The 24,220-nt window shown below is 41.1% G+C and overlaps 1 protein-coding gene across 1 annotated transcript in view; it reads left to right on the top strand.

Annotated features, from left to right (window-relative positions):
- Positions 1–24,220, top strand: part of HOOK3 (hook microtubule tethering protein 3) — a 103,214-nt gene that overhangs the window by 24,078 nt on the left and 54,916 nt on the right. Inside the window, exons 3-8 of the mRNA XM_030834459.3 lie at positions 4,858–4,930; positions 7,829–7,879; positions 9,455–9,587; positions 12,882–12,949; positions 20,063–20,125; positions 21,340–21,423. Of these exons, the coding sequence (XP_030690319.1) occupies positions 4,858–4,930; positions 7,829–7,879; positions 9,455–9,587; positions 12,882–12,949; positions 20,063–20,125; positions 21,340–21,423 (472 nt within the window). The remainder of the gene's footprint in view (positions 1–4,857; positions 4,931–7,828; positions 7,880–9,454; positions 9,588–12,881; positions 12,950–20,062; positions 20,126–21,339; positions 21,424–24,220) is intronic.

A 24,220-nucleotide genomic window follows, 5' to 3' on the forward strand; every position in this document is an offset into this window, starting at 1 on the left:
GGCAGACAGTGGTGAATGAGACAGACACCTGCCCCTGTTGACCATAGAACATCTTGAACGATGTGGGTCTTTGTTCTCTGTGACTAGACGGCTGAGCAGGAAGGAGAGAATTAGCCACAGGCCCTTGGTGGTGTTTGCTAGGACCAGTTTCGTGTTGAACTCTGCTGATCTCTTGTAACAAAAGCGACAGTACCATCAACTCTGCCACTTAACGGTGTGATTGAACCTGGGGAAATTACTTAACTTCTGAGTCTGATATTGCTCAGCGTACCATGGGGACAGCGATACCTTCCTGGCAGTGTCACTGTGAACACAGAGTGCCTGGCTCCATGGTTGGCAGGTTACTGGTGCTGAGTACATGGTGGTAATGGCTGTCTTTTGTCGTCTTCCCGCCCAGCTCAGGCACATTCTGAGGCTTTGATGTGGTCATCTTTTAGGCAAGAAGCAAACTGTATCATAGTGATTGGTTTGAAATACTTTATTCAGATTTTTCTGAGTTCTTTGATTCATAAGAAGTGTTGCTCTAAGTTGTAAATGAAGTATCCCATAATCTTGGAATTCTCAGAGTATATAATTTTAGACATTTTAATTTTTTTTTTAATAAATTTATTATTTTATTTTTGGCTGCATTGGGTCTTCGTTGCTGCACGCAGGTTTTCTCTAGTTGCGGCGAGCGGGGGGCTACTCTTCATTGCGGTGCACGTGCTTCTCATTGCGGTGGCTTCTCTTACTGCGGAGCACAGGCTGTAGGCGTGCAGGCTTCAGTAGTTGTGGCATGTGGGCTCAGTAGTTGTAGCTCGCAGGTTGTAGAGCACAGGCTCAGTAGTTGTGACGCACAGGGTTGCTTATTTGCTCCGCGGCATGTGGAATCTTCCCGGACCAGGGCTTGAACCCATGTCCCCTGCATTGGCAGGCAGATTCTTAACCACTGCGCCACCAGGGAAGCCCTCTTAGACATTTTAAAGCATTCTTTTTTATAAGTTAAGGGGTTTCCTGTTGAAATATAAGTATCTTTTAGCTGTGTGGCCCTGAATTTCCACTTAGCTAGTAAGTTCAGTGCCTTTGGCTTTGGGTAATCACCACCCATTTAGCACCAGACTCACAGATTGCCCTACTTATGATTGTCATTTTTGATTGGAAAGACTATTACTTGATTGGCAATGATTATGATTTTTAGATTACAGTTTTTTTGATTATTAAAAATATGGAATATTTTTTACTTTCTGAGCTATTTTTATAACAATTCTTTAATATCTCAGTAGAATTCACTTAAGTTGTTTTTCTTTGCATTATGTATTTTCACAAGAGGTTTTAAGCAAAGAGGACACTTTGGGGGGGTTCTCTGCCCAGTTTACAGGAGTCCCTTTCTCTGAGACCTGAAGTTGTGGGTGTCCTACTTGTGGCTCTCCATCCTTTTGGTCACATACAATCGGACTAGGGATGAAAAACAGACTGTAGCTGTATTATTTGGAGTTTCCTGGGAATTTAGAATTGGGATTGAGTTATGGCTGGTCTTCAAAACTATCTTCTTGAACTGGCATGGTGAAGACTTGGAGTGTGTGTGTGGCTCTCTTCAGCGTTGTGTGGAGAAACAGAAAATGTTGGTCTTCAGAGAGAAAACAAATAGATGGGCAGAAGCAAAGGTGAAAGTCAGAAGGGGAGTACTGTCTGGATTCTTAACAGCTTTGCAGATCCTAATTTCACTACTCAAGGAGGCCCAGCTATCTTTATGTACCATAACATACATCAGTGGTCTTCCAGTAAGTTCCCTTTTTTTGCACAGTTTTGCTCAAATTAGTTTCTGTGACTTAACAGCAAAAGAACCTTGACTAAAGAAGCTAGATGAAGCTTAAAACAAAAATAGATGGGTATGAATATCTACATGCAGAAGGAGGAAGTTAGACCCTTTACGTACACTATGCACATGGATCATAACTTCAATTTAAAACTAAAGCTGTGAGAATCTTAGAAGAAAACATAGAAGTAAATCTTCCTGACCTTGGATTAGGCAAAACCTTCTTAGATATAATACCAACAGCAAAAGATAGATAAATTGAACGTTATCAAAAATTAAAAACCATTGTGCGGCAAATTATGCCATCAAGAAAGTGAAAAGATAACTCACAGAATGTGCGAAATTATTTACACATCTTATATCTGATAAGGTGCTTTTACCCTGAATACTGAAAACAAAAAAAAAAACAAACCGGAAAAAAAACCACCTCTCACAACTCAATAATAAAAAGACAATTCAGTTGTTTAACAGGAAAGACTCTGAATAGACTTGTCCCTAGAGGATATACAGGTGGCCAATAAGCACATGAAAAGATGCTCAATGTTGTTAGTCATTAAGGAAGTGCAAATCAAAACCACAGTGAGAGGGACTTCCCTGGTGGCACAGTGGTTAAGAATCTGCCTGCCAACACAGGGGACACGGGTTCGAGCCCTGGTCTGGGAAGATCCCACATGCCACGGAGCAACTAAGCCCGTGCACCACAACTGCTGAGCCCATGCGCCACAACTACTGAAGCCCGCACGCCTAGAGCCCGTGCTCCGCAACAAGAGCAGCCACTGCAATGAGAGGCCCACTCGCCGCAACTAGAGAAAGCCCGCACGCAGCAACGAAGACCCAACACAGCCAAAAATTAAAAAAATAATAAAAATAAATGAATTATAAAAATTTTTTTTAAAAAACACAGTGAGATAATATAATACTTCACACCCACTAGGATGAGCATAACTTTTTAGAGAGATAATAACAAATGTTGACAGGCTGTGGAAAAATTGGAACTGACGTGTTGCTAGCAGGAGTGTAAAATGGTACAGCTGCTTTGGAAAACAGTTTGGTCACACTTCAGATGTTAAACAGAGTTATTACGGGACCGAGCAATTCCACTCCTAGGAACATACCCACATGAAGCATGTATATCAGCTGATGAATAGATAAACAAAATGTAGTGTATCCATAAATGGAATGTTTTTGAGCCATAAAAAGGAATGAAGTGGTGACACGTCCTACAACATGGATGAACCTTAAAAGCATGCTGAGTGAAAGAAGCCAGACACAAAAGACCCCACACAGTGTATAATTTCATTTATATGAAATGTACAAAATAGGCAAGCCCATGAAAACAGAAAGTAGATTAGTAATTTCTAGAGGCTGGAGAGAGGGAAATGGGAGTGACAGCCAATGGATACAGGATTTCTTTGGGGAAGGTGGAAAGGTTCTAAAATTAGATTGTGGTGATGTGAATGTACTAAAATCCATTGCATTGTGTATTTCAAATGGGTGAGTTGTATGGTATGTGAATTATATCTCAATTTTTAAAAATTTAAGAGTAGAGAAATAGACAATAAAGTTAACATGTTAACTTGGATACAGGCTTCAAAAATAATCCTAATAGATTTCTACAGAGAAAACTTAGCTGTAACTTTTTTCCTAAATACTTATGCCTTGGGACTTCCCTGTTGGCGCAGTGGTTAAGAATCCACCAGCCAATGCAGGGGACACGGGTTCAATCCCTGGCCCGGGAGGATCCCACATGCCACAGAGCAACTAAGCCCGTGCACCATAATCACTGAGCCTGTGCTCTAAAGCCCGCAAGCCACAACTACTGAAGCCCACACACCTAGATCCCGTGCTCTGCAACAAGAGAAGACACTGCAGCGAGAAGCCTGTGCACTGCAACGAAGAGTAGCCCCTCTCGCTGCAACTAGAGAAAGCCTGCGCGCAGCAACGAGGACCCAACACAGCCATTAATTAATTAATTAATCAATCAAGCAATTAATTTAAAAAATTCTACCAAAAAATTCTTCTGCCTAAGTATATATTTTTCTTAATAATAAAGTTTTAAAATTCTACATAGCAGGTTACTTTATTTAAAGGTAATTTGACCAAAATTTAGTAGCGGTTGTATTTATCAGTCTGAGTGACAGTGTAAGTTGAAATGTAGATTTTTTTTCCCCTAACATATTTCCCTTGTTGCCATTATGTTTTCTGAGTGAACGGAGGTTGTTGTGTAATGAAAAGATCTTTGGATTTGGCACTTGCTGGAGCAGGACAGAGGTGTTCAGTCTGTGGTCTTGAACAAATAATTTAATTTTTTAGAGCATCGATTTCAGGAACTTTAAAGCGACTATCATACCAGGATAAAACCTTTTTTTTTTTTCTTTCTCGTGTTTATAGAAGTTTTGGAGGTTTTCCTAAGAAAAATAAGCATAAGTATATTCAGCGTCTATCCTTGTTTCAGTTTGTTTGTCCACACCAGTGTTATCTTAGATTTAGGGCTTCTGCAAACAGAAATGGTATCCAACTTTGTCTAATGTCTAGTATTACATAAACAGGTTCTCTGTTTATATTATTTAAAGAAACTGAAATTTTAATAACATTATTGGTGACCTTTGAAGTAGTAGGTGATGGAAGTCATTGAAATATTAACTGAAAAGCTTATTTTAACCTTCTTCCTAATATACATCCTTTGCCTTTATAAAACAATTGTCATTGATTTTGACTGTTTTTAGATATTAGCATGGTATCTACTAATTATGTTAATTCCAGATTAGTGTATAATTTGAAAAACATGTATTAATTGTATGTTATCACTTTTCACCTTTTAGCTTGCTTTTGATAAAATTATGTTTTTTAATGAGTGATAACAGTTGATTTTAGAGATTTCTACTGTAATTGCATTCGATCTCATGTACATGTATTATTTTGTGGCTCATGTGTGTCAAATACCTCTTTTTGTTGCAGTTAAGTGATAATACAGGACGGGTTTCAATTGTGTGTGTGTGTTTGGTTTTGTTTTAGCTTGAAAGCTACATGATATTAACATACTAGCCTTTTCTTATTTGCAGAGATCCTGCATATTTTGATGAAAATTGGCTAAACAGAATTAAAACTGAAGTAGGAGATAATTGGAGGCTAAAGGTATTTTCTTTTTATTTTCCTATTTGTTAATTAACCTTTTACTTGGGTGTATATAATACTTGTTGACTTTTGCTCTGATGTGTCTAGTGAGCTTTAGAAACTTAGATAGCCTTTGGTGAAATAATCTAGAATTGAAGATTGGGGTAACCTGGAATTGCTCACCAAGATATAGTCTGAGTTGGTAAAGCATAGTGACTGAGGGCTCGGGCTTCAGAGCCAGACTGCCTGTGTCCACATCCCAGCCCAGCCGCTCACAGCCGCTGGGAAAGTCTTTAACCTTTCAGTGCCTGAGTTTTCCCGTTTGTAAAATGGGGATTGTGATAGGATCTACCTCACAGAGATAAATGAATTAATACATATAATGTACTTAGGACAGTAATGTTAGTTGCTAGTGTTGTTATTAATAATGAGAAAATACTGATCATTATTAACTGTGTCCAGAACACTCAGAGAATGGATTATTTTTATTTCCTTCCTAGTAGCCTTATTTTTCGGTATGCCCCAAGCATCTTTGATGGAAACCCACAGTGAGAAACACAGTTTACACTGCAGCCTCCCACCCGCCTAACTGCATGTTCCTGAATAGTTGAATACGTTTTTAACCTTACTTAATGCAGTAATGTTTTTAGTTTAGTTTTTGAAATATAGATTGCAACCCATCTGTAAATTATTTTTTTAACTTTATATTTTGAAACGATTATAGATTCACAGGGGTTGGGAAAAGAAATGTACAGAGAAGTTCCACATACCTTTCCCCTAGTTTCTCCAGGGCTGACATCTTGTGTGACTGTAATGCAGTAGCAAACCTGGGGAACCGACGTGGATATGATCCACAGCGTGTTCACAGTTCAGTCGTTCTGCACACACTCTTCTGTGTGTGTGCGCCGCCCTGTGTGGCCCTGTCAGCGTGTAGACTCACATAACGGCGATGCAGGCTGCCCCATCCCTGCCAGGTGTCCGGTGGAGCCTCTGTCCCATCAACCACACCACCCTCACCCGAACCCCTGGCCACCGCTGACTTGTTCTCCATCTCTATAGTTTCCTTACACCACCTTGATCTGTGGTCATGACTGGCAGCTTGGAAAACTCTGGAGCCATTTATTTTTAATACACATTGGTAGGGACTCCGAAGTGCAAGTGAGTGAGCGTGTGAAACCCCTGGACTTAAGATGAGCTAAGCGTGGTTTGTCTTTATATTTCCCCATAAAACACGTGTTTGAGGAAAATATTTATTCACTGACTAGATATTGGGTCTGCCAAAATCTAATTCCTCCTTTTCACTAAGCTAGAGTGAATGGATGCTATTTAATTTCTCAATAACCCTTCAAGAACAGGCAATAAAAGTGATGGCTTTTTAACGTTATAACCTGTTTAAAGTCTTGCTGCTAAATCAGCTTATGTTTGCTGCTGCTTCACAAGAGGGAGTTGCGTGTCCCACGCCCGTGCACACAGTGTGCGCGTAAATCCACACGGTCTTCAGTGTCACCAGGGTGGCAAAGGCAGTAACAGAGAGAAAGCGAAATGTTTATTGTACTCTTAATATTCTGAACTGAAAGTAACCATTCCGATTTGCATTCCTATTCTCTATATTTTATCCTATATTATGTTTCTTCAATTATATTTCTTCCATTTTAAGATTGATTTTAAGATACCATTGATTAATTATAAGATTTGTAGCTTTTTTCAGTGGAGAATAAACTACCATTTTAAGTGAAAACATTGATTTTTAAGACTTTCTAATTTAAAATGTTATAATACGAAAAATTGAACACCCTAGAACCAGAGAAAGTATATTATATATTTTCCGTGTCTCCAAATTTTTAGGCATACAAAACATGTTAGTTTTATTTATGAGATTCTTTTTTTTTTTAATATGAAGTTTTCAGTTTATTTTCTCCCTTAAAAATGAGTATGTCTTTGATTAACCACTGGATCCCCCTGCTGTGGAATCTTTTATTTGATAGCTATCACTCCTACAGTCTTCTGTCCTAGGACATCTTCAACTATGAGCATCTACCTGGGGACGGCCAGGTAGATGATCAACAGCATCATATCGTGTGTGCATATGACTTAACGCAAATTCAGCCAGATGAGTTGGGTCAAAAAAAAAAAAGGGAAGAAAATAAGTTTACAGTAAATAGTGCAGGTAATTCTGCCCGTGATTTCACCCAGGTAACATGACCAGGAGCCTGCGCTCTGGAGTTGAGTGAGTGTTGGCCCCTCATCCTGTCTTGTTACTGGGATGCTTTTTATAGCACAAGTATCTTGGCAATGCTGAGCGTTATACTAACATTTAAAGATGCAGTAGTATTTTTTTAACCTTATGGCTCCTAAATATTTACTTGGTCTCAGCTGAAGGAAAACACTTTTCTGACCATGGAGGAATTTGGAATCATTCCTTCATAGGTGACTACCTGATTTGTAGGTTGTGTTAGGAGATATCCAAGGGTAATTTTGACTGTAATTTTTGTTTAATGCTCTAAATTTAGAACTTACCCTCTATGTAACATGCAACTCTACTTTTCTGGGTAAAACAGCACTGAGCTTAAGTCTTCACTAAGGATGATACATTTTTTTTTCCATGCAGAATATCTACATAATTTAATCTTACTGTTAGGTCTTGTTCAGTTACCTTCGAATTTTTGTCAGTGTGGTTAGAACATTGAAAATTTAACATAATTGGATACTTAATTTGCTTTATAAATCTCTTAGATCAAATAAATTAAGCCACTGATAGTCTTTTTTGTGATAGTAATTCAAATGTACTGTTGAATTTTATTTTTTATGTTTACTTTATGATTAACAAGAATGATTAGTTGGTTCAGAAATTTTTTAGGTTAAACTATATTTTCATCTGTGATTGCTTTTTACCCAGTTGGTTTCTCTCTCTTAAAACAGATAAGCAATTTAAAGAAAATTTTGAAAGGAATCCTGGATTACAATCATGAGGTAAGGAGTTTTTATCATTCTGCTTGGAAGTATTACTGTAGGATAGTTTAATCTTACAATATTTTACAGTAGTTTCAAGTAAAGGAAATATTACCTTAATGTTAATAATCAGCTTTATCTTCCATTGTATGGTCTCTAAGATGTTGGTTCAAAAAGCTGGTTCACCAGCTATTAGATGTTTACTAGATAATCTTTTTCACTATAATATGGATAGTTTGTGAGTGGTTACTCATTTATGTTGAACTTTCCCTTCTGCTGTCCATTAACTCTCTCCTTTCTTCCCTTACTCGTGAAGGTGGTTTAGAGTCCATGCATAGTTACTAACAAGTCCTGTGCCTACTTCCATTTTATTCCTTGGCAAACCCCTACCCCTAGATTAACTCAGTTTATCCTCTGAGTCTGCATCAGAACGGTCAGGATATCGCTGGGGAAAAAAATCAGGCAGTGGAACTAGTTTTACTTTAAATTTCATGATCACAGATACCAAGTGGACGCAACATAGCCTAGAAACACCTGTGTTATTTCCTTACTGTTTTTTCCCGACAAGCTTACGTGCATTTAAACCTACATCTGTACTTACGTTATCTGTCTTCACCTCAGTGTGTGACTCTGCCGTCTGCCCTACTATTCAAGTCCAGAGCCTACAGATCATCCTGCAGTCCTTCCTTCATTTGATATCATCAGCAAGACCTATAGTTAAATCTCCAAAATACAGTTTTCTCTGTTTCTGCTGCCACCACCCTGTACCGAGCCATCACCAGCTTTTGCTTAGATAACTCGCGGAGTGTGCCCTGATTTCACTTCTGCCCCGCTACAGTCTATTCTCCACTCTCAAGCCAGGATGAGTTTTTAAAAAGGAGAATTTATGTCACTCTCATCCTCCAAGTCATCTTCCATGGTTTCCTGTCGCATCGAGAATCAGATCCATACTTCTTACGAGGAGCCACCGGATGCCACATGACCCTTCTCACCTCCTCTTTCCCTGCTCTTTCCTTACCCATCACACTACAGCCACATTCATCCTGCTTCTGTGCTTTTAGGATCTTCTTTTTTCACTGTAGGGTTATCAGACAGAAACCTACCCGTTTGTCTAAATGTGTCATTTCATTTGGGGCCAGTTTCCCCATGAAGGAAGCCTCCATTCTCTTTCCTTATGTGGGTGTCTTGTTATCAGTATTTTAGAGTCAAATGGAGTGAAGGTGGCCAGGGGAGTCTTCCTGTTGTGGGCATGAACCTATATTTAACTTCTGCTCTTTCTGGTGGCCCCCTGGTTCAGAAGCTCTCAGGCTCTACTTCTCTGGAGAGTGCACATCCAGTCTTTCTGGGGAGGTGGAGGGGTCAGTAGTACTCAGTTTCTTTGCTCAGCGTGCATACCACATACCAGATGAGGGACTAAGTTGTTGTGACTCAGGATAGTTATAATTTATGTATGGGAGGTATAAGTAGAAATTGGGAGTGAGATTGGCTTAACTGCTCTGCTCTTAACAGTGAGTTTCTGACAAACTAATCTCTATCAAGTATTTTATTTGGTCATATAGATGTAAATGCAATTCTCATGTTTTTATCTCTGTCCAGATTTTAGGGCAGCAAATTAATGACTTTACTCTCCCTGATGTGAACCTTATTGGGGAGCATTCTGATGCCGCAGAGCTGGGAAGGATGCTCCAACTCATTTTAGGCTGTGCTGTGAACTGTGAACAGAAGCAAGGTAATTTATTTGACGTTAGTGTATGCATGTAAAATAGTTAAGTAAAGTAATACACATTGTATATTTTATATATAAATCCCATGTACAAACAACAACATCTTAAGGCCACCCACAAAGTATGCCATTTTCTGTGATTTTGCTAGTAATCTGTTTTCAAGCTGAAAAGAGTTTTACAGGTTAGAATAAATTTGATTATGATGATGTTCTTCCCCTTTCTGCAAGACTGCATAATTCTTTGAGTAGATTATTTTTAACTACACTGAATGTAATGAAATTTACTGTTAATTGGACAAGGTCCAGCCAAATTAATTAATAATTAATTAATAATAGTCAATTCAGCTATAGGAGTGTAAAGTTCGATATTTTAGATTGCAAGTGCAAAGGGTTTACTTCATAAACATTTACTGAATTCATGCATCATGCCGGGGCTTGGAACACAGTGTCAGACAAAACCAATATAGTACCTGCCCTCACGGAACTTGCAGTTGAGTGGGGTGGGCATTTCTAAGTAGAACCCTTGACTTTAAAAGGCAGATGAAAAATTATTTAATGTAGTTCATTGAATTCAGATAAGAATTTCTTATGTATTTATTCTGTTAGGAGATTCATCAGCTCTTGGAGATGTATAGCTGTTAAGAGTTGGCTCATTATTTATTACAGGGTGTGAATAGGAGAAGGCAAGGATGTTACCTATATCCGTCATTCTATGGGAAGACAATCAAAATATTTGTTGAGCTTCTCACACAGACCAAGTGTTCTCTGTAACACCTGGCTTGAGGTTTTCCCTAAAAATTACATAAATGATGAAAAATTTGAACAGGATTTTAACCTCTCACTGTCCAGAGGGCATGCTCTGGTCTCAGGAACACAGCAGAGAGCTTGGATCAAATGCACTTCTGAGTTGCCGAGTGTTACCTGTCACTGCCCTGGGGGCCCGGCCTCTTTCCTCGTCTGCAGAGGGAGGGCACGACAGCTGGTCGTCGTGAGGAGTCGGTGAAACGGTGTGTGTGTTTGCTTCGCAACCCATAGCGCACCGCAGACACAAGGGCTCTGTGTTTAGAGGCTGTTTCTCAGTTCCTAGAAGTGAGGCGTTGGCTCAGCGTGCATTTCTCTTGGCTATCTGACTTGTCAAATTGGGGCACGTAAGTGGTGGTGTATTTGAAAAAGCAGAGATTAGCAGTAAAAATGCACTAAAAATAATATTTACCTAGTTCTCCCTCCTGCCTGGTTAACAGAACAAACAGCACTTTTTACAAATTGGGAAACTGAGACTCCTGAGTATTGTTTGACTTGCCCAAGATCTCTTGCTCGTGAGAGGCTAGCGAGGACAAAAACACGTGTCTCCCACATTAGAACTAAATGCTCTTTGTACTGAGCTGAGCTGTAGGCTTTGGACCTAGACGCTCATTTTGCAGGACAGACTCCCTGGCGTAGCCTAGCTCATTCTCCACTGCCTCCTGGATCTGCCAGTAATCATACGTACTTGGATTTTGGACTTTTAAGATTTAACTTTTTTTTTTTTAACTTTTCAAAACTAGTACGTTAACGTGGTTCTCATCATCATTTTATCATCCAGCATTTTACGGTGTTCGCGGGGAAGGGCCTTGACGTGGCAACACCGCTTCTTAACTAACGCTTCCCCTCTCACACCTGACTAACCTCCGCCCCCTGTCCCCCGTCACACCCTTCACACCCACAGGGCTGTCGTCCGTCTTCCTCCCATGACTGGGCCACTGCCTCTCCCCACCATGTTCACAGTCTTTCATTCCGATCCCGGCTGTGCCAGCTGCTCTGTAGCCTGGGAATTCTGTGCTTGGTGCCTTGTACCCAACGCTCGTAGGACGCTCCTCACTAACAAACCAAACAAACAAAAAGTTCAGCTCAGACTAAAGGGATTCTTTTTTTTTTTTAAACCGGAAAGTGGTTAAGTTATCATGCACAGTATTCCTACTTTGGGCCTAAGAACGATGCCTGTGGTTTAAGTGTGTTGTGTACACTTGCATATGCATCATTGATTGGGTACAAGCATCCTTACGACAGTACTTCCTTAAAAACATGCTTTGTTTAACTAAAAGCTTTGGCATTAACAACCAGAATGTCGTAATTTAATAGTGCTGTCAAAATTCTTTTTTTTTTTTTAAACAAGTTACCTGTCAAGCAAAGGACTACAGTTTGGCATTCCAAATCCATGAGTTTCTTGCCAGTAGGTCACTGTAACGATTGCACAGTAAGACTCTTTCATATAATATTAGAGTGCTGAGACAATTTTTTTTGGTGATTTTTTGGGTATAGAGTGGAGAGAGGCAGGTTGAGGCTATAATTTCCTAATGACTTTATGTTTTAAAATGTTTCTTATTGGGTGGGGACGGGGGAGTGATGAATTGGGAGATTGGGATTGACATGTATACACTAATGTGTATAAAATGGATGACTAATAAGAACCTGCTGTATAAAAAAATAAAATTCAAAAAAAATGTTTCTTGTTAAAATATATTTACGTATTTGTTGAAATCCAGCTGGCCTATTGATTTTTTATGCTTAATACCTGTTTTTTCATCTATTATTGGATTTGAAAATAATGAAAACTACTTCCAGGGCTTTATTTAGAAGGCAGAATTTTTTTTTTTCAACTTTGGCACTCTGAACGGCTAAGGGAGCCTTCTCTTTTTCGGCATTGGTGAGGGTAAGGTGGATGAAATTGATGCTTTAGCTTATTAGAGACTTGGGTCATTGTTTTAAAGCCCAGGGTTACACAGTGTTTAACTATAGCGTCAGTCTCTATCTTAAATTCACCTTAATTCTTTGTCCTGAGCAGGTCTCAGTATCCCTAAGTTTTTTTTTTTTAATTGTAGAAAATATTAAGGTAGAAATTATACACAATTCAATACTTTGATGTCACATAAGAATAAAACACAGACATCAAAGTTTTATAACATGTAGCAAAGAATAATGTGAAAGATTTTTAGATTTTAGGAACAGTAATACAGAGTCCTTTCCATTCTGGCCTTAGGCTGTACCGTTTCATTGTTTTACATTCCTGAGATCCTCCATTCCTGTGACCTTTAGCTGTAGCCTCAACTTTATGGGGGGGGCAGTTATTTTTAAGGACGGATAAATAATGTGATTTTCAGCCTTTACTTTACCTACGACACATGTATTTAACCATATACGAGGAATTCCGAGGAAGAATCAAAACACAGGAAACTTCTTTTCAGAATTCATGAAGTGTTAGCCTTTACTCCCTTGATTGTCTATAACTTGAACACTGACATTCCAGGTTGTTCTTACTTTCAGAGTACATCCAAGCCATCATGATGATGGAGGAATCTGTGCAACACGTTGTCATGACAGCCATCCAGGAGGTATGTTGGACCTTTGTGCTTACAGTTTGTGAGAAGTTAAAGGAGCAAACGTGAGTTTAAGTAATTGAAGTAGAAATTTTAAAAAGAGATTCTCCTACTCATTTTTTGAGAATTTTTTTCTTCGCACTTATGCTATGGCTTGTCTCATTTTTATTTAAACGTTAAATGTTTATCTTGGAATTATAGATATTCCGTAACAATTCCTAATTTTTTTTAATGCTCTAATGAATTAGGAATAGTAGACTTAATTCCTAAAGCCATTATGAATAATATCTATCTTAAACCAGCAGTCTGCCTCACACTTAAGTATTGGTTTCTTATTTGGAAGGAAATGGGTCTTCAACTCCAGCCAGACTCAAGGCAATTTCTAGATGAATATTTATTTGAAACTGTAGGAGGGGAAAAATGTTTTTCTCCTCTACCCTTTCAAGTTTTTAGCTGGAGCCTCTGTTAAAAACAAACAAAAAACAGATTAACAATAGAAGATCATACAAATGTATTTAAGTTTTACACAACACAGGAGGCTTCATAAAGAAATGAAGATCAAAGAAGTGTTTCTTTTTTTTTTAAATTATTTTATTTATTTATTTTTGGCCGTGTTGGGTCCTTGTTGCTGCGCGTGGGCTTTTTCTAGTTGCGGCGAGCGGGAGCTACTCTTCCTTGTAGTGCGCGGGCTTCTTATTGCGGTGGCTTCTCTTGTTGCGGAGCACGGGGTCTAGGTGCGTGGGCTTCAGTAGTTGCGGCACGTGGGCTCAGTAGTTGTGGCTCGCGGGCTCTAGAGCGCAGGGTCAGTAGTTGTGGCGCATGGGCTTAGTTGCTCCACGGCATGTGGGATCTTCCTGGACCAGGGATCAAACCCGTGTCCCCTGCATTGGCAGGCAGATTCTCAACCACTGTGCCACCAGGGAAGCCCAAAGAGGTGTTTCAACCTGAGTGTTTTGATGCTGGATTTGGTGAAAAGTGGAAAATCTCGTGGAAAAATGTGATAGGGCGAAAAACAGCAAGTCCTGTTTGTTCGGATTCCTTCTGCATCCCTCTGACTTTGGAGATACGGATACTCCTTTCCTCTGAGCATAGGGAGGGTGCCTCTCACGTGAGGGACTTAAGACCTGCTTCAGAGGAAGGTCAGAAAATTTTTCCTGTCCCTGCTGTTTCTCAAATTCCTTCAGCTTGAAACATTCAACATGCCAAACTGCCGTATTTGGGGGTAGCATGTCCTGAACTCCATCAGGTGTCAGACATAGAACTATAAGAGTGAAAGTGATCTTAAGATGGGAGAATTTTTTAATCATAGAAGTAATGGAAGAAACCTTTAAGGGAACTAAAATAGTATAGAATGTAAGTAACTAACAGAAAAAAATGCAACAGACAAACATGAAAAATGCTAAATGCAAATTAAGATAAAGTGTTTCCTTTTTTATTCTACTTTTATTTTTTTTATTTTTATTTTTTTTTGCGGTACGCGGGCTTCTTACTGTTGTGGCCTCTCCTGTTGCGGAGCACAGGCTCCAGACGCGCAGGCTCAGTGGCCATGGCTCACGGGCCCAGCCGCTCTGCGACATGTGGGATCTTCCCGGACCGGGGCACAAACCTGCGTCCCCTGCATCAGCAGGCGGACTCTCAACCCCTGCGCCACCAGGGAAGCCCTATTTTACTTTTTTTATTTTTTATTTAAAAAATTTTTTTAAATATCTTTATTGGAATATAGTTGCTTTACATTGCTGTGTTAGTTTCTGCTGTATAACAAAGTGAATCAGCTCTATGGATACATGTATCCCCATATCTCCTCCCTCTTGTGTCTCCCTCCCACCCCCGCTTCCTGTCCCCCGGCAGGTGGTCACAAAGCACCGAGCTGCTCTCCCTGTGCTATGAAGCATTTCCTTTTAAATCCGACCAACTGACTGTGAATCTAGCAGTTCCCACTACCTCCTCAGATTTGATTATTTGCTGGAATGACTCATAGAACTCAGTAACAGTGACGGTTTATTACAGCAAAAGGATACGAATCAGAACCAACCCCCCACCCCCCGAAATGGAGGTCTGGGAGGGTCCCGAACTCAGTCTCTGTTGTCCCCTCCCCGTGGAATCAAGACATGTCACCCTCCCAGCACATTACTGTGTGACAACACACAGAGAGAGCTGCCAACCGGGGAAGCTCACGCGAGCTTTCATGTGCAGCATTTTGTTGGGGTTTCATTTTATAGGTGTGATTGGTTGGATCATTGGCCACAAGGTTGAACTAAATTTCCAGCCCCTGTCTCCTCCCCAGAGGCCAGGCTGGTATCAAGTGGCTCAAAGCCCCAACCCTCCCATATGCGGTTGGTTTTCTTGGCGTCACCAGCCCCCAACCAGAGTCATCTCCTAGCTTAAACTATCTAGGGACCCACCATGAATAACAAAGACACTCAGCAGAGAAATCCCAGAGATTTAGCGGCTGCCTCCCAGGCACTGGGGGCAAAGGAGCAGCCAAATTCTCTATCATACAGGACATTTCAACACAGCAGAGCTTTTAGGAGAGGATCCGTTTGTCAGTCAGGGCTGATGGTAGCAGGGTAAACTAACAAAACGATGGTCAGCCAAGCAAGATATGAGTTTAATTTGCTCTCAAGTGGTCATGGGTTGGCTCCGTAGGCATCAGGGACGCAGCTTTCTTGCATCTTGTTGTCTGCCATCCCTAATGTGTGATTCCCACCCCGTGGTCAGCCGTGGCTGTTTGGCTTCCAGCCCTCACATTCACATTCCGGCCAGCAGGCAGGGCTGAAGGAAGGTTCTCCACTTCCTCTTAGTAAACTTCCAGGAATTCTCACTCCTGTGATCCAGCTGTTACTCACATTGCCACACAGGGAAGCTGGGGAATGTGGTCTTTTTTCCAGGTGGTCATGGACCCAGCCAAAATTTGAGGATTCTATTACTAAGCGAAGACAGGAAAAACAATAAGGGGGCCACTAACTGTTCTGCCTTACTGTCATTGATCCTGTAATTTCACTTTTAGGAATTTATTCTGAGGAAATCTGAAATAGAGAGATAGATGGTGATAATCGTACTGGCAAGCGTTTATCTACACCTACTCTGTGCTGATGGTGCCGGTACTCACTAACGCAGTACATTTTACGTGCATATTCATTTTGTTTATTTAATAAATACTTATCGAGCACCTAGAATGCAGTGGGAGCTATAGGAGGGCCTTCAGGATACAACTATGGAAAAGATAGACATGGCCTCTTGTCTCACAAAGTGTGATCTAAAGGGAAGAGTGGCCAAACGAGCAATTCGAATACATCCAAAGCATTCAGAATGAAAAGTGCCGTGATGGGGAAAAGATAGTAGGACCTCAAAAGAGTGTGTCCCTCAGCGTGGGGATGTTGGGGAAGGGTTCTCAGAGAATGCGGCGTCTCGTCTAAGCACTGGAGGAGGAGAAGAGGTCAGGAAGGGCACACACTTGCGGTCCAGGAGGCAGCCGCGTGGCGCGGGGAGGTGTCGGAAGAAGCCTCAGCAGGCGCGGGAGGTGTGGGTGCTGGAGGCAAGGCAAGAGCGTTAAGGCCAGTAGGATGCCGAGCAGCTTTGTGGAAAGAATTTTGGAAACCAGTGAATTGCTTTTTAAGGAGGAAATACACTGAAGTCTGTATTTGAGAAAATCCAGGCAGTGAGAAGAATGGATTGGAGGAAAACAAGGCTAGAAAAAGGGAGAGCAGTTGAGACCTTAGTAATTATCTGGTGAGGAACGATGGAAGCCTGAACTAGGTTATGGTGGCTGGGTGGAGAGAAGTGGACAGATTTGAACTTTGTCAGAGCTTTATTTAACAGGTTTGGTGACTGATTGGGCCGTGGAGGAGGATGAGGTGGCTGGATAGAATTATGGAATTGAAGAAGGGCTTTTGTAAGATGATTGTCTGTATGTCTTTATTCAGGTGTAGCTGACTTTGATTTTTTTTTTCTGTTGTGGTAAAATACACATAACATAAAATTTACCATTTTCAAGAATATTTTGTAGCATGTATCAATATTTAGTTCCTTTTCGTGGCTGAGTGATATTCCATGGTGTGGGTGTGCCACATTTTGTTTATCCATTCATCATTTGATGGACGTTTGAGTTGTTTCCACCTTTTCGGTATTGCGAGTAGTGCTGCTGTGAACCTGAGTGTACGGGGTTGTTTTGAACACCTGTTTTTATTTTATTTTTTTAATAAATTTATTTATTTGTTTATATATTTTTGGCTGTGTTGGGTCTTTGTTGCTGCACGCGGACTTTCTCTAGTTGCGGTGAGCAGGGGTTACTCTTCGTTGTGGTGCTCCAGCTTCTCATTGAGGTGGCTTCTCTTGTTGCGGAGCACAGGCTCTAGGTGAGCGGCTTCCGTAGTTGTGGCACGTGGTCTCAGTAGTTGTGGCACATGAGTTTAGTTGCTCTGCGGCACGTGGGATCTTCCCGGACCAGGGCTCGAACCCGTGTCCCCTGCATTGGCAGGTGGATTCTTAACCACTGCACCACCAGGGAAGTCCGAGCACCTGTTTTTAATTCTTTTGGGTATATACCCAGAAATTGAATTTCTGGGTCACATGATAATTCTGTGTTTAACTCTTTGAGGAAGTGCCAGCACAGGTGTGTTTTCCACCGGTGCTGCACCATTTTACATTCCCACCAGCAATGTGCTAAGAATTCTAATTTCTCTCCCTCATTGTCAACCCTTGTTATTGTCCATCTTCTTGATATTAGCCATCCTAGTGGATGTGAAGTGTTTTCTAATTGTGGCTTATTTGTATTTCCCTAAAGATTAATGATGTTGAGCATCTTTTCATATGTTTGTTGGGCATTTGTATATTATCTTCTTTGGAGAAATGTGATTGGTAATCAAGTAAATGGTAGTCTTTTAATTTTTTAAATGCTAATAGGAAGAAGCCACAGGAAAGAGCAAGATAGAGGTTGAGATAACAAGAGAGAGGATGATAACTAGTACAGGGTCTCTGAGAACCTGGGAAGAGACAGGGTTGAGAGTGTATTACAACAAGATTGAAAAAGGAAAGGATGGGTATGAATGCTGCCAATTTTGTAGGTTAAGGTACAGGAAATTGGGGAATTTCTTACCTGGAGGCAAGGTTTTCTGATAAGAGTAGTGGGGAGTTGGTGAGGTTTGAGAAGTAGGAAAGGTTTGGAATAATCTCTAAAGGGAACAAAGAGACTGCTGATTGGGGAAGCATAGCTGCACTTTGGGGGCAACTTTGAAGGCCCAGCTGAGACTGGAAACTATATATTGTGTTTTATGGTTTAAAAAATATTTATTCTCTCAGTACTTAGCAGTCAGGATATATGGCCAGAAGAGATAGGCAGCTGGATTGGTCTTGGATTGAGATTTTGCCCAGGAGAAGGTATTAAGGTAAGGGAATTGATTATATTGACAAAGTCATCACAATAATAGACCATGAAGTCTAGGCCAGAAAGAGAAGGTAACTGATTAAACAGATGATGAACTGCGTAACTTAAAGTACGGAGTGGGGAGATTTCCAAAAATAAGATGACAATGTTGGCAGAAGAAAGAGGAGTAGGCTTTACGCAGGCAGAACAGTAATGTTCACCGTGGAGTCTAAGCAAAGTGAAGAAGAATGAACGTAAGATGATGAGCTGTCAGTGAAAACCAGGGAGGAAGTCGGGAGGTATAGGACCTGGAAACCTCGTCGAGGTGGACATCCTAGCTGGGATTGACTGGGAGGAGGCTGTGTTCAGGGGGTTTTATCCACTGCTGTGTTATGATAAGAACTAACATGTAACAATGGGGACTGGAAGAAAATACTTCTACTCCCTTCTACCCCCCCCCCGCACCCCCCGAATTAGATCCTTCCTCTCTGAGTGTCTGTCACACATGTCACACATGTCTGTCATCACATGACACTGTATTTGTCTTTCTTACTTGAGCTGTGTGAAACCCATGGCACAGGTAGCTTCTTGAATGTTCAAAATTATAGACATGGTTATTTCTGGATGGTAGAATAATGGGTGTTTTCTCTTTGTACTTTTTCTGAATTTTATCTTCTCTACCTTGGGTGTTATTTTTTTAATTGGAAGAAAAATCTTTTGAACATCTTTTTATTAACATTCTTACAATAAAAGCATAAAAATTGAAGTCAGTATTCTTTTACTCTTTCTGAGATTTTTTTCCCTCCTAATAATGCTAAGGGACCTTCACTCTTCTCATGACATTAATATAGAGCAGTGGTTCTCAAACTTCAGTGTGTGGTGCTGGACCCTAACCCCAGAGTCTCTGATTCAGTAAATCTGGGCAGGGACCCAAGAATTTGCATTTCTGACAAGTTCCTAGGCAATGCTGGTGTTGTTGGTTTGGTGTTGTTGGTTTGGGGACTTCTCAGTCAGTGTTGAGAACCACTGATGCAGAGAAGAAGGTACAGCTGAGCATAACATTTCAGTTCTTTAGAGAGTGGGATGAAGGCTGAAATTACAAGATCTCTCAATAGTCTGTCCCCACGTTTCTAATTGTCCCTCTCTTTTGTCCTTCAGACAGAGCATAAGAAGGAAACAGGAGAAAATTGGGACATTTGAGTCTGCCCCTGACATTTGTCACAGTCAGAATTTTATCCCTTCTCCCCAAACCCTCACACACCCTCTGGATCTTCTCTGTGTGCAACACAAGGGTGAGAGAGGCTGAGACCTAGATTCGTGTGTATGTGCGTGTCATCACTGAACATTAGCGGTTAATTTGGGCTGATATTGATGTGACCCACGTTTATTCTTCAGAAATAGTTACTTAGTGTTACTATTTTTCTTACTGAAAAGTCAATATTTTAAATATTTAGCCACATTTTAACTTAAAGACTTGTCTTTTTAGTGGTAAGAATAAGTAATACTTGACTCTCGTGACTGGCCCTGCTGTGAAAATGCATACCAGAATTACACGTGTGATTTTAAGTGAAGGCTAATCCTGCAGCAAAACAAAGCTCCAGGCTGAAGAGCTTCGATGTATAGGAAAATGTTCCTTTTACATTTGTGATTTCATTGTAATTTTTATAATTCTGTGGCAGCTGGTTGTTCATGTTTGTTGTTGTAAGTGTATTATATAGAATGTCACTTTTTTCTCGTGGTTGTAATCATTTAAATCTTAATTTCAGCTGATGAGTAAAGAGTCTCCTGTCTCTGCTGGGAATGATGCCTATGTTGACCTTGATCGCCAGGTACCTGATCTTGCATTGTTTTTATCCATGCAGAGATTAAAGGGTGAACTTTAGATATTAATGAAAAGGATGTTTCAGTTGAAATTGCTTATGAAATATATTGGTATAATTCTTTATTTTTTACCTAAAATTCAAGAATGTAAGCCACTTTACTAATGGATATTACACACTTGTAATTAAATTTGTAATTAACATATTATTGTACAGCCCACTTTAAAATAAATTAACCTCTTTAATTTACTATAATTCATGTTTTCTAGTCATGTTTTCTTTTTCCATTAGTGATATCTTTCTGTATGCCACGTTTAACACAATAGATGCAGTCCTGGAAAATGGCATGCATTTAATCCTGTGATTTATTTATAATACAAAAGATATCTTACCTTTTATTTCGTGTTATTCTTCAATTGAAGAAGTCTCCTCTACCCTTCATCTTTGTGAAGAAGTGAACTGTCTGGTTTTCACTGACAGCCCATCATCTTACGTTCGTTCTTCCTCACTTTGCTGACTCTACGGTGAACATTACTGTTCTGCCTGCCTAAAGCCTACTCCTCTTTCTTCTGCCAACATCATCATTTTATTTTTGGAAATCTCCCCACTTCATACTTTAGCTTAAGCATTTCATCATCTCTTTAATCAGTTACCTTCTCTTTCTGGCCTAGACTTCATGGTCTATTACTGTGATGATTTTGTCAATATAATCGATTCTCTTACCTTAATACCTTCTCCCGGGCAAAATCTCAATCCAAACCAATCCAGCTGCCTATCTCTCTGGCCGTATATCCTGACTGCTAAGTACCGAGAGAATAAATATTTTTTAAACCATACAACAATTGTGTTGAAATACATTAGCTATTTATTTTAACAATTGAATCCCTGTTCCTCTAGCACATATATATTTTACCAAGGTGAGATTTCTTAGTTATTACAGAATCAACATTACCAAGAACCAAGTAGCCCTAGGAGATGTATAAGAAAACTTGATATGAGGAAAGAACCAATTTCCAAGTACAGAAAAGACAAGACTCAGGACTAAAAGATGTCTGCAGTTGGAAGAAACCCTTCTTTTGACTCGTGCAGAAGGGTTCTTGATTTCTCCCTGCCCCACAGAAAGAACAGGGGGAAGCGTTTTAGTTTTGTATTGTACATGTGCGATCATTAGTTGTTGCCACGTCATATTGCGACGTTCACTGTAGCTCTTTGCTTCTACCCAGCTGAAGAAAACTTCAGAGGAACTGAATGAAGCTTTGTCGGCCAAGGAAGAAATTGCTCAAAGGTGCCATGAGTTGGATCTGCAGGTAAGAGATCTGGTTTTACACCACCTGTTTGCAGCACGGCTCTGCGTCCCACCATGTGCCCTGGGTCCCACGTGCGGTACAGTTTGGCTGTAACACAGCCCTAGTTTGAGAAGAAAAAGGAAACAGAGCCTGGAAAAAGAGTGCAGACTGAACAAAGGTCAGAGTTTTCCTTCCTTCTCACAGCCCCATCAAATTCATAATAAATGAATTTAAAATGGGATAAGCCCACAAGAAAAGAAGAGAAGGAGGAGAGAGATCGGCTCTCAGGAGGACTGGGGGAGATTTTTAAAAGCCCTGATTTGTAGCGTTTTCCAATTTCCACAGTATAAACACTGTCACAGCAACCAATTCCAGGTTGTTAATGGTTTAACAGTCAGCTCACCAGACTCCCGAATATTTAGCAAGTGGCTCGGTTATAGCCAGCAACAGCACACCACTGCTCATCATCAACCTCAGAAGACCAAAAGGCAGTTGGATAAAGTGCCAAACGGCCTAAAAGGAGTAAAGAATGCAGTGCCAAAAACACCTATAAAGGGGGAGGGAGCTGCTGTAGCTGAACCCCAGAGAAGCCCCCATGCTTGGTGGAAGGCTGCAGCGAGGTGTAATGGGGTCTTCTGTAGGAGAGCTCAGCCCCATTGCCCGTCACCCACTGCAGATACCCTGACCTGTAGCTGGTTTCCCAATCGGAGGGTTCTCTTCTAAAGAAGTTAAGCAAACAGAAGTACAGGAGGTTAGACCGAGTATTAGTATTGCAGGGTAAGGCCCTTTTCATTTTGACCTTTCTGGATTCCCTAATTTACAGAAAACCGATTCTTACATGTGAGGAAAATCTACGTAACAAAAAAGAGAAGGGTCAAGATAAACAGGAAACTAGCCCTAGAGGAAGTGGAGAAATTGGGGTAGTAGAAAAGATTTTTCTTTTTATTTTGTTTTTGGGGTTTTTTTTGCGGTACGCGGGCCTCTCACCGTTGTGGCCTCTCCCATTGCGGAGTACAGGCTCCGGACGCGCAGGCTCAGGGCCGTGGCTCACGGGCCCAGCCGCTCCACGGCATGTGGGATTCTCCCGGACCGGGGCACTGAGCCTGCACGTCCAGAGCCTGTGCTCCGCAACGGGAGAGGACGCAGCGGTGAGGGGCCCTTATACCGCAAAAAAAAAAAAAAAAAAAAAAAAAAAAAAAGGACAAGATGCTATTTTAAAAAGAAAAAATCAGAGATCAAGAAACACTAAAAATAGAATTGTCAAAATAAAAAAATTCAATAGAATAGTTAAAAATAAAGTTGAAGAAATCGCTCCTAAATTAAAAGACAGAAAATTAAGAAATAAAATTGTTTGTCTGGGATTTACCTCAAAATCAGGGAGGAGGGGGGAGTGGATGGAAGTCCAGATAGGTGCATAATTGGCCATGTTTTGATACTTGTTAAAGCTGTGTAGTAGGTACACAGGGTTCGTGATATTTTATACTAGAAGCATCTTACTTTGAAAGGCGTAAGAGTTGGTCATTGCTTTGGATGCAGATAGGAAGAAATGTGATCAGAGCACACTTTCTGGGTGATGTAGTAAATAATATTTACCTAGTCATAAGGTTAAGTGCTGTTAATTGCTTTTCAGATTCTAAAATTCAGCTATACACAAATGCAGTATTTTACAATAATGATAAATAAGAGTTGGTTGTTTTTATGAGCAGGATATAAATAGTCTCTTTGACGGTGTAACATTCAAGTCGTACACTGGGATTGGCAGACTGCAGCCGGCCCTGTCTCGTGAGTAAAGTGGTAGTGCAGGCAGGCTTGTTCCTTGATGTGCTGTCTCTGGTGCTTTCACGCTGCAAAGACAGGGTTGAGGACTTGCCACGAGACCTGTGGCTCTGAAAGGCTCAGCTGTTCACTGCCCTATTCCTTACAGAAGAGTTTACCAGTCCCTGGTGTGAACAGATCGCAGAGCGAGTGGCGGGGCTGCAGAGAGGTTATGAGGAGATTGGTGGCAGCGCCATGACACACTCAGCCCTGCAGAAAGCAGTCGTAACACAGGCGTGCTGATGTGACCTCTGAGGTAGCGATGTGAACGTCACTGGTCTTCAGCATCTAGCCCTGCCTGTGGAGAAGCAGTGTTATGAAAGTAAAGATGCGGGTGCTGGAGGTGAGCAGGAGAAGCAGGGCGAGGCAGGGCGGTGAGGGCCCGGTGGGGACCCCCGTGTTCTCGTCTCACCACGAGGGAGCACCGGCAGTACACGGCCGGCCGCTTCTCGCCATCCAGTCTCAGCTCCAAATCACGTGGTTTATCTGTCATGAAATATTCACTGGGCACTTAGGTGTGCCCAGTACTAACCTCAGCCTCCCCGGGAAGTTCCTCGGTCACCAGCCTACAGTCGTCCTCCAGCCTCTCCTCTTAGTCTTTTTTTAAAATAAATTTATTTATTTATTTATTTTTAGCTGTGGTGGGTCTTCATTTCTGTGCGAGGGCTTTCTCCAGTTGCAGCGAGCGGGGGCCACTCTTCATCGTGGTGCGCGGGCCTCTCACTGTCGCGGCCTCTCCCGTTGCGGAGCGCAGGCTCAGTAGTTGTGGCTCATGGGCTTAGTTGCTCCGTGGCATGTGGGATCTTCCCAGACCAGGGCTCGAACCCGTGTACCCTGCATTGGCAGGCAGATTCCCAACAACTGCGCCACCAGGGAAGCCCCTCCTCTTAGTCTTGCTTTAACCTTCTGCAGAGCACTTTCACTCTAGGTCTTGCATGTATTTATTAGTTTACTTTCTTGCTTAATATGATTTGTCCTTGTTTATATATTTACTATGATGATT

Source organism: Globicephala melas, chromosome 21, assembly GCF_963455315.2.
Source record: "Globicephala melas chromosome 21, mGloMel1.2, whole genome shotgun sequence".
NCBI classification, from domain to species: Eukaryota; Metazoa; Chordata; class Mammalia; order Artiodactyla; family Delphinidae; genus Globicephala; species Globicephala melas.